The 15,845-nt window shown below is 54.1% G+C and overlaps 1 protein-coding gene across 1 annotated transcript in view; it reads left to right on the forward strand.

Moving 5' to 3' along the window:
* Positions 1-15,845, forward strand: part of ACSF3 (acyl-CoA synthetase family member 3) — a 52,286-nt gene that overhangs the window by 224 nt on the left and 36,217 nt on the right. The window contains exons 2-5 of the mRNA XM_063168206.1: positions 2,270-2,976; positions 4,347-4,502; positions 14,583-14,737; positions 15,132-15,277. Coding sequence (XP_063024276.1) covers positions 2,290-2,976; positions 4,347-4,502; positions 14,583-14,737; positions 15,132-15,277 — 1,144 coding nt within the window. The 5' untranslated portion in view covers positions 2,270-2,289. The remainder of the gene's footprint in view (positions 1-2,269; positions 2,977-4,346; positions 4,503-14,582; positions 14,738-15,131; positions 15,278-15,845) is intronic.

Raw genomic sequence — 15,845 nt, forward strand, 5'->3', positions numbered from 1 at the left:
TGCTCCGGGATGTGCCGTGAGTTGGCTGAGAGCTGCAGGGGGGAAATCCGCTCCGGAGTGAGAGGAGAATAAAGCCCTGAGGGTGGGCAGGCCCTGGCACAGGTGCCCAGAGCAGCTGTGGCCGCCCCTGGATCCCTGGCAGAGCTCCCAAGGCCAGGCTGGACAGGGCTGGGAGCCCCTGGGACAGTGGGAGGTGGCACTGGATGAGCTTTAAAGTCCCTTCCAATCCAAACCTTTCCCTGTTTTTTGTTTTGTGAGAAGGGAAGAACAGTCAGCATCTCGGGCATTATTTGATGCCTTTTCCAAGTCCCTTAGTTACTTCATGATTTTCTAATAAAGTAATTTTTGTGATTTTCTAAGAATGCAGTATTTTATCTCTGTTGTAGAAACAGCCAGGAATCCTTTTGTGCTCCCGTGCCTGTAAATGAGGCAAGGGTGGAGTCCTGCAGGACAGGCTCACCCTGGCAGCTGCCCAGTCACGGCTGGAGCCATGATTATTCCTGTAATAACTCACCTTGGAGCAGCTCAGAGTAGCTCCAAAGATCATTCTCCTCCAGGAAATGCATTTTATGCCCTTTGTGCTCAGAAAGTGCAGAGGGCTGTGCAGTGGGTCAGCTCCCAGTTTGCATGGGTTTTGTTGTGCTGGGAGCTGGGGAGAGCCCTCCAGCTGCTTTGAGATCTTCAGCCTTAGGAGGAGGGCTTGGATTTTCCCTTCCAGGGGATTTGAACCTTCCCTTCCAAGGCAGCAGAGCCACATCTCTGCCCTGCCCTCACCTTCCCGGGGATCCAGGGACAGGTCTTGTTTCCAGGTGGGCTGTGCTGGAGTTCGTGGCACCAGTGATCCCTGAGCAGCAGGAGGGGATGGCAAACAGCCCCTGGATTTACCCCATGTGTAAATGGGGTAAATCTGCAGCCCAGCTCTGGAACACTCAGCATTCCCAGGCCTTCTGGAGGTGCTGCTGTGGATTGCTCCATTAAACACAGACTGGTGGAACGGGGTAATTTGATTTTTGGAAGGAGCTGGAGGAACAGTGAGAGCAGTGAGAGCATCGGCCACACTGGTCCCAGGCAAAACCAGCTTCCAGTTCATGCTCCTCATCGTGCTCAGGGCACTGACACCTTGCCATGGCCACAGCTTCACTTTAGGGTGAGAACTAGGCCAGGTTTTTGCATTTCAGGCTCTCCAGAGCAATGCAGAGACATCACATGAGCTCTGCCTTGAGCTGCTTTGTTTTTTTCCATGCCGGTGGCAAACGTCGGGAGTTCCCACGCTCACCCCGCTCTGGGGCTGCAGCCTCTCTGCTCCCCCAGATGTTTCCACCCTAAATCACCTGCTTGTTTTGCAGAAGCAGAAATTGAGGTCGATTTGCAAAAGAAGATGTGAGCAGGGCCAGTGTCTGGGCGGGGAAACGCTCCGAAGGCGCAGGGCAGCGACCGCAGCGCTCACGGAAAATGAACTGCGCGTGCAGTTTGTGCAGCCTGAGCTGGGGCAGCCCTGGTCAGCTCCGCCCTGGGGGGCTGCTGGGCTGGCTCCCCTTTGTTCCAGCTCCTCCCCACGCCGGGGAGCTGGGCTGGGAGGCTCTTGGAGCTGAGCTGCTGCACTAATAGGCGTTTATCAAAAATAACAGGGGAGATCAGGTTGTTATTGGCGGCGTCAGGGAAGTGTCACGGACGCTCTCGGAGAGTGAGAGCTTGTCAGCCTTTGGCTGCCTCCTCTTGTCATAGAACCTCTCTGGGGATGTTTTGGTGCTGATTGGATTCTGTGCAGCAAATCCCTCCCTCTCTCTCCTGCCACAGCCCTGTGCTCTCCTCTCTGCTCTCTGTTGCTGTATGGAGGGGGTGTACCAGGCTGCACCAAGGGGTTTAGGATTCTTCACAGAATCATGGAATGGCTCGGCTTGGAAAGGACCTTAAAGCCCCTCTCATTTCACCCCCTGCCTGCCAGCAGCCTGGGACACTGGGAAGGTGTCAGGGGGTGGAACTGGGTGGGCTTTGAGGTCCCTTCCAAGCCAAACCATTCTGGGATTCTGTGAAAGCTGGTTCATCATTGAAATGAGCTGGCAGGGGGCTGTGCAGGGAAGGATCTCTGCTCCTGTTCCATCGTGCCAGGACCCAGGGATGCTCAGGCCGCCCAGGATGTGGCACTCTGAGGCAGGGATATAAATAATACAGTGGATATTATTCAGATGAGGGCTGCCACTTTGCCTGGGTGGGAATAACCCCCTGGGCAATCCCTGCCCTGCTGATGTGCCATCATTGCTCTCTGCAGAGTCGCTCCAGCCCGGCAGGATGCTGCTCCCCCTGCTCTGCCCCCAGCGCTGCCGGCCCCTCCGCCGCCTCCTGCGGGCCCTGTCCCGCTGCCCACGGCATGGGAGCAGGGCTGGCTGTCCCCACAGGGCTCTGCACACAGCCTGGGCCCCCCGCAGCAGTGACATCACCCCCGTGTTCACCAGGGCCCCGGCGTTTGGGGACAAAGTGGCCATCGTGGACCGGAACGGGGAGCACACATACAGGGAGCTGCTGAGCCGCAGCCTCCGCCTGTCCCGGGAGATCTGCAGCGTCCTGCAGTGCCCCAGCAGGGACCTGAAGGAGGAGAGGATCTCCTTCCTGTGCCCCAACGATGCCTCCTACGTGGTGGCCCAGTGGGCTGCGTGGATGAGCGGGGCCATAGCGGTGCCCCTGTACAGGAAGCACCCGCTGCCCGAGCTGGAGTACGTGATCCAGGACTCCCAGAGCGCCCTGCTCATCGCAGCCGAGGAGTTCCTGGGCAAAATAACCCCCAGTGCCCAGAAACTGGGAGTCCCTGTGCTGCCCCTTCCCAGCTCTGGGGCTGCTGGATCCGCTGCGGCCACGGAGGAGGGGCCCTTGCCGAGCTGTTCCTCGTGGAAGGACAGAGGAGCCATGATCATCTACACCAGCGGGACCACGGGGAGGCCCAAGGGTGTGCTCAGCACCCACGAGAACGTGCAGGCTGTGGTGAGTGCTGCTGCCCCCCTGCCAGGCTCCTGCCAAGGTACAGAGCCTTGGGATCTGGAGGGGATTTGGGGTTGCAAACACCTTTCCATTGCCAAATTCCTGCTGAGAGCTGTGGGGCTGCAGCTCTGGAATCCTCCACGCTGGGAAGGTGAGCACACAGCAGGGTGTGAGGCTCTCAGCCTTGGCAGGGCAGGTGGATTCTCCTCCCTGCTTTCCTGGAAAGCAGAATGGATGAAACCTGTTGTGAAAATCCTGATTTCTTTGCAGTTTGCTTTTCTGCCCTCTGACTAGGGGAGAATCTTTGCTCCTAATTGGAAAATATCTTAGCCCAGCCCGGTGCTGTGTGAAGCCTGTGCATTATTCAGCTCTGTATCCCCAAGGCAAAAAAATCCATTAGCTCTCGGAGCCAAAAGGAATTAAAAGTTTGAATAAGCCTGCTGACTGCCTCACCACTTGGTTATCAGTGCCTGCAAATGCCAGCCTACTGCCATTAGGGAAGGAGGGCAGGGAATGCAGGGTGCCCTGAGAGCTGCTCGGGGTGCTCAGATCCTGCAGGGTCCCAACAGGAATGAAAGCCTTGATGGATGGAGCCAGGCCTTGGCTATATTGGGCAAAGAATCTGTTCCCTCACAAACATGCTGATTATTTGGGGGGTGGCCTGAGCAGTCCCCATCCTTTGTGCTGCCCTGCAGGAAGCCTGAAAGCTGTTCCCTGCCCTGTGGATGAGGGTTCCTGTGAGACACAAGCAAATTCCACTGCTCAGATGCTTTTCTTATTTTTAGGTGGCTGGAAATAAGCTTTGCAGTTGCCAGCACTGGGCTCTGAAGGGCATTGTTGACCCAGAAACCTGATAATTATCCCTTCAGATAATTATCCCTTCAGAGCAGAGTGTTTTGGAAGCTTGATTCTCTCATAATTTTTACTAACATGAAACCTACTTTCTGTTTATCAGCAATTTCCTGCTCCTACTGATTATCCCTTACAGGTGCTAAAAGCCTGATGTCATCAGTGTCCTAACTATGGCAACAGAATTCTGGGAAAATTAGCTTTTTGATTACTATTTCTGCCAAATCTGCATGTGCAGCAGTAGATTAATATTTTTGTATGTCCTACTTAAAATCACTGTTGATATTTCTCAGTAACGAGGAAGGGCTTTGCTGATTTAAAGACCCATCCTGTCAGCATGCTGAAGGTGTTCCTCTTGTGTTCTGCTGTTGCGATGGGAATTTTTCTCCTGCTGATCCTGAAGGAAAGATTTTATGCCCAGGCTTGGCATTCCTGCCAGGGAATTTGGGGATTGAATGACTTGGGAATACCTCGGGAAAATCTTCCCTCCTGCCCTAAGGCCGTGCTGTTTGTTTTCTCCTCAGACCACGGGGCTGGTTGAGAAGTGGGAGTGGAAGAAGGAGGATGTGATCCTGCACGTGCTGCCTCTGCACCACGTCCACGGGGTGATCAACAAGCTGCAGTGCCCGCTGTGGGTGGGAGCCACGTGCGTCATGTTCCCGGAATTCAGCGCGCACACGGTGAGCCCAGGGGAGCCACAGCAGCAGCAGCACCCGGGCACAGCAGCTCTGGGAAGGGGTTCCTGAGGAGTTCCAGCCCTTCAGGCACTGCCTGTGGGTGGTTCCCAGCAAAGGGAATCGCTGGGGTGCTCAGCCCGGGGTATATGTGCTCTTCCAGAGGGTGCAGCTCGTGTGAGTGTGATGTTGGGATGGGAATGCTGCTCTGCCCTCCCAGCCTGGGGGTGGCTGGACCCTTCTGTGCCCACTGAGAGTGTGTCCATCCAGAATTGGGGTTGTGGATTTTTTTTTTTTACTGCCTGGAATGGTGGAAATACTGTTTTTTCTCTTGGGTGTTAGTGGTGTGCTGCTTGGTGAATTCTTTAGTGACTTGCATTTCCCAGAATCCACAAAACACTGAGGCTGGAAAAGACCTCCAAGGTCACCAAGTCCATCCTGTGACCAATCCCCACTTTGTCACCCAGCTGAGAGCACTGAGTGCCATGTCCAGTCATTCCTTGGACATCTCCAGGGATAGGGCTTCCACCACCTTCCTGGGCAGCCCCTTCCAAATTTTCCCCTTCCGGTCCTACATCCTTAGTGTTTTGTGTTGCATTAATGACAAAACACAGCCTTTTGAGTTTTTTGCAGCCCAGGTAAGGGAAATCCTGGTTTTCCTCCCTTACATGGAAAGGTGGCTCTTCCTCTGTGGAGCAAAAAGAGTTAACAGAGCTGTCAGGTTGGACTCAGTGATGTGAAAGTGAGTTTCCAGATCCAGACCTTCTTGCAGCTTTAAGGAAAAGTGGCAGGAGGGAAACCTTATTGGAATGATGCTGTTAAAGTGTTGTTTTCTGTCTGAGCCAGGAAACACCAGTGGCAGTGTTCTGCTGCTCCTTTGTTCCCTGCAGCAGTGGCACACCGTGGGGAGAGGGGAAGGGACAGGCAGCAGTCAAGGTGGAACAGGTTCTACATTTCCCAGCCCCTGGGATGCAGCACTGTCCATCCACATCTCCCAGTGTCCTGGGTGGTGTCTGCAGTGTCACTGCTAAGGGACAGTTGGGTTTTCAGGTGCTGCTGCTGCTCAGAGCAGAAAGGAAGCAGAGGTGTGTTATCACTGCAGGGTTCCCTGGGAAAGCCAAAGGAGCCCGTGCTGGGTCACTGCCCGGGCTGCTCTCCCTGTGTGTGCTGTCCACGTGTGGGAAGGCTTGTCCCATGGCAAGGACAAAGTGCACAGGTGTGGGATACACCTGGGAGCCTCTGGCTGTGCTGCTGCCAGGTGAGGGCGGGCCCGGAGCCACCGCAGGGCCGGGTGATCCTTCACAGCTCATTTCTGCTTCTCAGAGCAGCAGCCACAGAAAATGCACACTTCCCTTTTCTGTCAGGGGGCTCTGACACCTGAGCACGGATCCTTTCTGGGGGTACAGCCCCTGAATCTTAGCAGGGCAGCTGTGCACTTCCAGAGCAAATTGGCAGGATGCTGTGGTAGAGGGCAGGACCATCCCTAGCTGCCATAACCTGTGCTTTCACCCAGTGATTGCTGCCAGATTTGTCTCCCCAGCGTTAGGGTGACCCCAAACCCCGGGTGCAGCGGGGCTGTGCAGGATGTGCCACTGAGGGTGTTAGGGTGACCCCAAACCCCGGGGGCGCAGCGGGGCTGCGCTGGAGGTGCCGCTCAGGGTGTTAGGGTGACCCCAAACCCCGGGGCGCAGCAGGGCTGTGCAGGATGTGCTGCTCAGCGTGTTAGGGTGACCCCAAACCCCGGGGCACAGCAGGGCTGTGCAGGATGTGCCGCTGAGGGTGTTAGGGTGACCCCAAACCCCGGGGTGCAGCAGGGCTGTGCTGGAGGTGCCTCTGAGGGCGTTAGGGTGACCCCAAACCCCGGAGCACAGCAGGGCTGTGCAGGAGGTGCCGCTGAGGGTGTTAGGGTGACCCCAAACCCCGGGGCACAGCAGGGCTGTGCAGGATGTGCTGCTGAGGGCATTAGGGTGACCCCAAACCCCGGGGCGCAGCGGGGCTGTGCTGGAGGTGCCGCTCAGGGCGTTAGGGTGACCCCAAACCCCGGGGCACAGCAGGGCTGTGCAGGATGTGCTGCTGAGGGCATTAGGGTGACCCCAAACCCCGGGGTGCAGCGGGGCTGTGCAGGAGGTGCCGCGGAGAGGCTGGAGCGGGGCCTCTGGAGGGCGCGGTGCTCCACGTCCTGCGCCGCGGTGATTGATGCTCCCTCGCACCCCTGCCTTCTCCCCGGCTCCCTGCCCACGTCTGCGGATCGATGAGCTGACGTTGAGGGATGGGATGGGGATGGCGGAGCGGGACCCCCTCCTGCCTGCTCTGATCAAAGCTCTCCCCAGATGCGGCACCAGGGACAGCCCGGGGCGGCCGTTTGACCCTGCAGCTGAACTTGGGCGCGGAGGGCGGCGGGCAGCGGCTCCCGGGGCTCTGGGGGACGGCGTTTGCTGCTCTGCTTTCTTTCATTCCCGTTATTTTTCCGAGGGCCTCCCGTGGGAGCCGCGAGTGGTTTGATCGACACTCCAAAGCGAGCACGGGAGGGTAAATAAGGCTTTCTCCTGGAGTGTATTGCAAGCTGCCTTTCAGTTCCACTCTATTTTCACCAGCTGTTTACAAAGTGCCCTTTGCTACTGCAATCAGCTTGCAGCAAAGCAGCAGTGGAGGATTTTGCCAAAGGAGCCCGAGTTTTGCTGTGTGCTTTTTTTCCTTGGCTGCACCTTGAGAAAGCAGCCAATTATAGTGTGATATAAAGAAACTCGACTGGCAGCTAAAACACTTGACAGGCTGATCAAAACAAGGCGAGGAACTTACTCTCAACCTGCTGCAGACATATTTAGCCTTGAGTGATACTGGCAAAGGTTCAAGAGAAACCGCAGCAGCACGCCCGATGTGTGTTTGGTTTCTAATCACTAACACTTCATTATACAAAATAAATACTTTATTATTACAATGTTTATTAAATTATATAATTTGCGGCGTGCCTTATAGTCGTGGATACAGATGGCAGTCTGGCTTTGGTGGTGGGAATAATGCTCTTTTTTTTTTTAATTTTATTTCCCTGAGAAGACATTCCCAGCCCCAGACCACAGCTTGCTTGTCGTTCCCCGCCGTGCAGGGGTGGGAGGTGGCAGCTTTCAGACCTTTACGTCTGTTTTTGGGAGCTGTCCAAGGAAAGGTTGAAAATCAGGACTGTGGAGTAGCACAGTGTCCTGACCAACATCCTTCCCCTCACTAAAACAGCATCTGATGCGTGTGGCTACTGCTGAGGCCACGACAACTCATTAAAGTTTGCTGAGGTGCCTCAAGCGTGAAAGTTGCTGCATAAAATCAGATTTTTTTATTAAATGAGGACATCCATTACGCTGCACTAGCTACTGTACATGTTATAATTCACTTTATAGCACCATCTGTTAAGACTGTCTTGCTTAAGCTTTTCGTAGCATTTTTTTATTGCAAGTTATTAAAAAATATGGCTGCATCTATTAATCATTTATTAATAAAGGGTTTATAAATGGACCCTCAGTTTCCAGAATTAGTCGACTCGTACATGATGTACTGAGTCCCCTGCTGCTCGTGCTCCTTGGGGTGCAGTGTCTCCACAGGGAGTCCCTGGGAGCACATCCAGTGCTCCTGTCTGTGCTTCTGGGGTTGGGGATGGCAGGGATGGCTGTGGGGGGACACTTCAGCACAGGTGGGTGTGGAGCAGGCAGGAGAGCAGCAGTGAGCCCGAGGGGTGTGCTGCCAGCAGCTGTGTGGGGCACGGCTGGCTGTGGTGTTACTGGTTTGTTGTTCCATTGGTTTTCAAGGGTGACAAGTGTGAGGGCTTGCTCTGGAGGCAGAGCAAGCTGCAGCCTCAGCATGCCTGTGTGATCCTCCCTCCATATCCTGCTCCCAGGCTGAGTTTGCTCTTCCAGCTGCACTGGTTTGTTTGCATTTCCAGCTGCTGCTGGCCTGTCCCAGATGCTGGAGTGGGAATTTCTTGTCCAGGAGTAGGGATTTTAAAGGTGTGGTGTTTGTGCAAATTTTGTGCACTTTGGTGACAGAGGTGAAGAGGTGAATGTCTCTGTAAAGGAAGGAGTGCAGGGTGAGCCTTCTCCTCCTGGCCAGGTGCTTTTGGAAGGCTCTGAGCATCACCAAGCACCCTCTGGAGCATCCATTCTCGGTGATTGCCTCCCTCCATCTCCCTCCCTGCATCAGCTCAGGCACAGCCTGTGGTGAGACTGTTGCTCTGTGGAGATGTCGGTGAGTCTGGAGGGACAGACCTGGGGAAGCCAAGTGTCCCCTGTGCTTGCTGTGAACAGTCACACACTGGTGTCCCCATTCCAGACCAGGCACTCCTTGGACAGGACCATTTTGGAGCAAATGAGGTCAGTGTCTGGTTTACAGGATCCTCTGCTGTGATTTTTGGACAAAGAGGATCCATTTTGGGCTTGAACCACAGGAAGAGCTTCTCTCTGCCTGGGACACCCCTGATCTTGCCTCAAGGGGAAGATGTTCTAATGGCACAAGGTTCCCTGTCAGCTCTCTGCATTGATAAACACAAGAGCAGATCCTGGGAGGTTTTCCAGCCTCTTGTGCAGAGTGAGAAATAAGAGTAGTGAAGAACCTGAAGGAGGAAACTTGCAGTGCTGAGTGATGGGAGAAGCTGATGGAAATCTCCATTTTGGGTGACCCAGCTGTGGCATGTGCTGCCTGTCCAGCTCTGCTGGGCAGCTTTGAGCTGTGATGCGCTGCCTGTGCAGTGACAGCCCTGGCTGTGCCCTGCAACCCCTTCCATGATGAATATGCCAAGATGCAGATTTCATGCCCTGCAGTTCCAGGAGCTGCTGTTTCAGTGCCAGCCTCACTGCGTGTCTGACTTAAGGTGCTCCGAGGATCAAGCCCTCTAAAAACCATGCCCTGTTTTACAATGTCACACTCAAAGCCATCAAAACAATCTTGTTTGGAGCCTTCTTTCTAGGGAAATAGGAATGCTGTGTGCCCAGAGGTGGTGTGTGATTCAGGACAAGCTTTCCTGGTGTCCTGTCCCCCATGGCACCTTTTCCCCGTGGTAGGAGGGAGCTGCAGGCCGGGCACAGGATGAGTGGGAGGTGTTGCTCCAGGGTGCTGCTGCATCGTGTACTCACGGCCCTGAACTCCTGAAGGCCTGGGCTGTGTCTGGGAGCAAACTTTGTCCTTGTCACTGGTGTTGTGTGTGTGAGCCAGGCTGGCTGGGTGCTGGGGCTGTCTACCTTGGCTGGGCTGCACAGGGACAGCCAGGGCTCAGCAGCCGCTGTTGCCTCCGGGAAGGAGAAGCGTGCACTGCACTGAGCCTCTCCCCTGGATCTGTCACTTCTGCAAACATCACTCTGGGCAGCTCTTTTGGTTTATTTTTAAAACAAAAGCAAATCTGAGCAGAGGAGCCTGAGCTGCAATATCCAGGCGCGTTGGGGATCGCGGCCCCCATCCAGTTTCAGCTGGAGAGAGCTGAAAGTCTTTTCATCTGTTAATGGGAGGCTTCAGAGGAGTAATTTTATTTCAGACTCAAAGAGGAGTCGGTGGAGGGAGGAGCAGGTCACTAGTGAATGGATTATGTTTGATCACTTCTCACAGACCTGGCTTTAAAAAGTTAGAGGTTTTCTTTCCCATCTCCCCAGATCTGCCGTCTGTCCCCAGCATCTGTTCCCAAGTAATGGCTTTTGATGTGTGTGGGGAAATATAAAAAATGGAACCAGAGCCTGTCATATTTACTTATATTTCCAGGTCCCAGGGAAAGCACTTGCTCCTTTCAGTATGCCTCCAGCATAGGAAGGGTTTAAAAGCTTCAGCCTGGAATGCAGAGGGGCCATCAAACTGTGCTGATGAATAAATGATTAAAACCAGAGTCGCACAGAGCACAAACAGTTTGGGGTTATAACAAACATGAGACGAAGCCACCGAGGGCCTGATTTCTCTTTGAAGAGAAGAATGTTTCTCCCTCTCTGTATATTGGTCGTGAAGTGTTGGAGCCTCAGTCCCTGGGAGAGAGCAGAGCTCCCCTTGGTGCTCTCCTACCTCATGTGCCCATCTGCTTTTCTGGGGTAATTTGGTGTTGGATGTGTGTGCGTGGTCCTGCAGTCCCTTGGCTGCTGCTGTTGACTTACAGGAGCTTCCCACCCTTCTGTTTGGCACAGATCTCACCAGAGAAGCAGCTGCTCTGGCCACAGCGCTGTTGCTCCCACAGACATTCCAAAAATCACCAGCATCCCTTTTCCTCGATGGTGCTTCCCACATGGCAGCAGTCAGTGCTGAACACAGACCCATCTCCCCGAGCAAGAGGGGAGTAAAGGGCTGAGTTAACCTTGCATTAGAGGCATTGTTATTGTTGAAAAGGTTTGAAAAGATTCAATTACGACAGAAAATGGCACAATAATTTTGTAGAAGAGAGGAGCTGTTGTGTCTGTCAATAGAGGCTGCACCGCGGGCTGGCTGTGATCCGTTTGTGGGCTGATGGAAAAATCCATGCTGATATTTGCTTCCTTTACAGCTTGTAGTTCTCCTGGCTGGTTTTGGGAATCTTCTATCAGCCAAAATCTTACATGGATTAGCACATGGGTTTAAACTGGGTTTGCTACTGTTTCTTCTCCTTTTGCATGAGAAGATGCCCAGATATTGGGTTTGGTGTTTCAGGCTGGTTTGGGGCATTGCACATCTCCCTCACTAAAGGGAAAAGTTGTTGCCTTTTCTTCTCTGTGCTCACATCTTTTCCTTCAGGTGATCTTAGCAGGTCTGGAGGCTGGTTGGGAAGGTTGCTGTATGGACTGACCATTACTCACCATCTGTGTCCTGGGAAAAATACGTGGGAAAAATCTCCCAGCTGTGCCTTGCTGTGCTTGTTTTGTACCCACTGGTGTCATTTTCTCCTTTTTTTTTTTTCCTTTAATGATGGCAAAATCCCACTGGTCAGCTCATGATATGCTTTAGAGCAGTGGGAGGGGAGGAAAATCAGGAATGTCACGCTGACAGGAAGGCTCTTGGGAACATTAGGTCTCCCACTTCTCTGCTGGCACAGACAGCCCTGACCCAAAGCATTTGCTGCCCTTATTGCTGGTGGGAAGCTCTCTCCACTCTTGCTTTCTTGCAGTGAGAAACTTTTTGTTTCTAACCCTTGGTTATCTTAAAAGGAATCCTAATCAATCTTCTGAGCATATTCCATGGGAAGGCTGCAGAGCCTGGCAGCCCTGGCACACAGTGCCATGTTTGCTTCCCAAATCCATGGCGTTTTAAAAGCACTTGGAGGTATCAGGTAAGCACAACAAAACAGAGCACTGGGCTGGCAGTGCCCTGTGCACAGGGAATGAACATGGTGACAGTGACAGGGGATAACCCAGGGGGGATGGACAGTGCTGCTCAGGCCCAGTGCTGCACAGGGATGAACATGGTGACAGTGACAGGGGATAACCCAGGGGGGATGGACAGTGCTGCTCCAGGCCCAGAGGTGTGCTGGGTGCTGCCAGGACAAAGCTGTGGCCTTGCATGGGGTTGATTGATTAGTGCCAGGTAACGAGGCTTTCCCAGATCCTTCTCTCAAGCCTGCAGTTAGTTAGAAGCCAGGAGCAGCTGCTCCAGCTGGCTGGGCAGTGCCAAGCCCTCCGGCCAGCTTGGGCTCCGTGGAGTGCTCAGAGCTGCCAGCTTTGTACCACGGCTCAGTCCTGCTAAAACACATGGGAAGGATCCAGATTTGGCTGAGCAGGAGCAGAGCAGGTGGAGAGGTTTGGCTGTCAGCAGATCACCCCAGCAGCTGGTGGCACAAATCCAGAGGCAGCTGCTTATCCTCAGGAAGGGGCTGTTGCTGGGTGAGCTGGACTGACATGGAAAAGCTGCTCCTGTGGCTGCAGTGCAGGATTTTATCTAAGGCAGGAGTTGAGCTGGCACGTGGGGACAGGGGACTCTGGGGTGCAAGGGAGACTTGCTCTGTTTGCATGGCTTTGGGTTTTTGAGATCCAAAGTCTGGCTGCCAGACTGGAAGTCTGCCTCCACTCCCACAGCTGCTCAGGACTTGGGAAGGCAAAACAAAATCACACAGCAAGGATTGAACAAGCCCTGAGCATCTGTTTCCCTTCAATCCCCTCGGCACAGTCTGGTCCCTGCTGGCCATCACACGTCCTTCCCTGCCCACAGCAATGGCCCTGGGGAGCACCAGGCTGAGGAGAGCAGATCCATCCAGCCCTGGCTTTGGAGAGATCCTTCTCCACCCTGCTGCCTGGAATGGCAAAGATACTGGGGAGAAAGGGGGCTGGGAAATGATGCCACGGGTCTTAGCTTTTCTATTTTTCAGGTTCACTGCTGCCTGGTGCGTAACTCTGAAACTTCCTGTGAGGTGTTAGTAGGGTCTCTTCACAGGGTGGTTGGACAAAACAATCCCTTCCAAGCTGAGAATCAAGGACAGTCTTACCCCAAAAGCACAAACAGCTGTGAAGGGAAGGGAGCAAGGCAGGGGGTTGAGACTTCATGAGCTGGAGCTGTAACTGGACAGTTAAACCCAATATGTAGATGAACCAAAACTTATAAAAGTGTAAAAACTTGTGACTGGGATCCACCTTGGATTCAACCTGGGTGCAGCCCGGGCCAGGCTCTTGTGCTTCCCAAGGCTTTGCAATAAATACCTATTTTGTCCATTTTTAACAGGTCTCTGTTCCAGACCAGCCTCTCAAGGTATCAGTTCAAACACAAGGAGGTTAGACCCCTGCAAATGCAATTTTACCTAATCTGGCTGGTAGGGGGTTTCTGCAGGGACTGAAATGTTCCCTGTCTGGCTGTGCCAGCATCAGTGCAGGAAGTCACATCCCAGCTCTGCTCTCCTTTCCCAGGGCATCCTGCAGCGTTCATGTCCCACCTGCCGGGGTGTGCAGTGCCTCTGCACCTTGTGCATTCACCTCTCCCCGTGAGGGCCAGCCCTGGGCTGGGGGCAGCGTGAGCTCCCTGCTGTAGGGTGGGACATTGCCTCTGTGCATGTGTCCCGCTCTCCTGCTCTATGCTGGGAGGGGTTTTAGGAGCTGATTGTTGCGGGGCAGCGGAGTGCGAGCTGCGGGGGGAGGAGAGAGGGATGAAAGGGAGCAGAGTGAGCAGAACCAGCACGGAGGGAAGGGGCAGAGTGACAGCGTGAAGGAGAATCCCTGGCTCACCTTCAATCAGGGCCTGCCTCGTGTGCAGCTGAGCGTGCCGCAAGCGCCCAGGCAGCGCTCGGTGTCAGGAGCTGTTAGGGAACACATTTGTCACCGGGGGGCAGGGACAGAGCACAGGGACACAGGGCTCTGATTTATTGATGGCTTTGCTTCCCTCCTGCCTTGGGAAGAGCTTACCTGGCAGGGACAGTGCTGAGGTGTGGGAGCAGTGGGCTCAGGTGTGACTGTGTGCCTCTGAGCCACGGTTGGCTCCCATCCCTGAGGTGTTGTTGGATTTTTTCCCCATTCATAGCTCCCACAGGCCAGCAGGAGCTGCAGCTGAAGAACATTATTCCCACAGGGAATATTCCTCTCAGGAACAGTGTGGCTGGGGTGGTGGCCCTCCTGAAAAGCTGCTGCTGTCTGCTGCTGCCCCTGCTTTACCTGTGCATTCTGATGGCTCCCCTGACCTCACCAGGGACACTGCTCTCTCACAGCACCTCACCACTTTCATGAAATCTCACTCCCAGTGCCTGACCTCCCTCTTCCCAGCTTTGCCTCAGAGGTGGCTCCAAGAGGTGGCTGTGTATTGAGTATCAGGTGTGGGCTGTGTCTTTCCAAAGAAGAGCTCCCATGCTTTGGAAAACTGGTGGCTGTGTGCTGCCTTTGAAGAGCTGTGCATGATAGAGGAATGAGCTGATTCTGCCACAAGCTTCCATCTTTGTGAGCAAATTCTTGGCTGCAACATGACAGGACTGTCAAATGCCATTTCCATCATCTCGAGAGTGATGGTGGGTGGGGGATCCACTGGTGGGACAAGAGATGAGCGTTATGCCTTGGGAAATAAGGGCATGATGAAAGTTGGGAGCTTGTCTTGGACCGGGGTGGGGGCACACAACAGCTTCCAGCTGTACTCCCAAGAAATCTTGGACAGCAAAAGTGTATTTTCATCCATGTGTGTTCCCTTCCTTCCTAGGTGTGGAAGAAGCTCCTGAGCTCCGAAGCTCCCCGTGTCAATGTGTTCATGGCAGTGCCCACCATCTATGCCAAGCTGATGGAATATTATGATGAGCATTTCACCCAGCCCCAGGTGCAGGATTTCGTGCGTGCCTATTGCCAGGAGAACATCAGGTGGGTGAGCTGCTGGCTCTCTGGGTGCTCCAGGTTTTCCTTTCAGCATCACCTCTTTCAGTGCTGGCTGTTGTGCTTTGGTGTCTCTGTGACAGGAACAAGGGTGACATTATTTAATTATGAGCCACTCTTGCATGGGAGGGCCAGAAGGGGCTCGTTGTGTGTCACCCTGTGGAACACATGGTCCTGCAGCCCAGGATCTCTTGTAAGAGGCTGTCCTGGTTAGGTTAAACCCCACATCAGGCTGAGAATGTGAGGGACATCTTTGGTGCTGGTTAAGGGGATTTTGGGGCTGCAGGTTTTATGCAGAGCTGTTTGTGCCCCTGTGTCAGGCTGCAAATTCCCTGGAGCAAAGCTTCTCTCAGATCCTCTTACCTGACCTTTCCCTGTGCAGGTTAATGGTGTCAGGCTCAGCAGCCCTGCCTGTGCCTGTCCTGGAGAAGTGGAAGAGCATCACGGGGCACACCTTGCTGGAGAGGTATGGGATGACTGAGATTGGGATGGCGCTTTCTAACCCTTTGCATGGAGTCCGAGTGCCAGGTAGGAGTCCCCAGGGGTGCCCCTGTTTGGAGGCCTGTGCTGGGGGTGCTCTGGGCTGTTCTGGGCACAGGAGTGAGGAGAGGCCACGCTGGGAACAAGGCTGCTGGCAACTGGCACTGGGGGCTCAGGGTGTGGGCCTGTGGGAAGGGGCTGCTGGGTTGCCCAGGGGTCAGAGCTGTGTGTGCAGAGCTGGCAGTGGTGCCCGCTGCCCCGACCAGGCTGGCACGCTCCAGACTGATGCTCTGTTACTTTCAAAGTCTTAGTGAATTGAGGGAGCGTTTCTTCAGCTCCTGCTGCCTGGAGTTGTATTTCTGGGTGGTGTCACACAGGATTCTCCACACAGCAGTGCTTGTCCAACCCATCAGTGCTGAACACTCAAAATAGGATGTCTGCTCACTCTTATTTTAGTGCCTGCTTCTTGCCTCTTCAGGAATTCAAAATTGTCACACCTCGCTGTACACTCTGGGCCTGTTCTCTCCTTGTCTTTCCCCCCCTTCTCTGAGCTCCACTTTGTGATTCCTCTCCATGGCTGTACTTTCTGGAACCTAGAAATAAATTGATCTGAGAC

This window comes from Melospiza melodia, chromosome 13 (genome assembly GCF_035770615.1).
Source record: "Melospiza melodia melodia isolate bMelMel2 chromosome 13, bMelMel2.pri, whole genome shotgun sequence".
NCBI lineage: Eukaryota > Metazoa > Chordata > Aves > Passeriformes > Passerellidae > Melospiza > Melospiza melodia.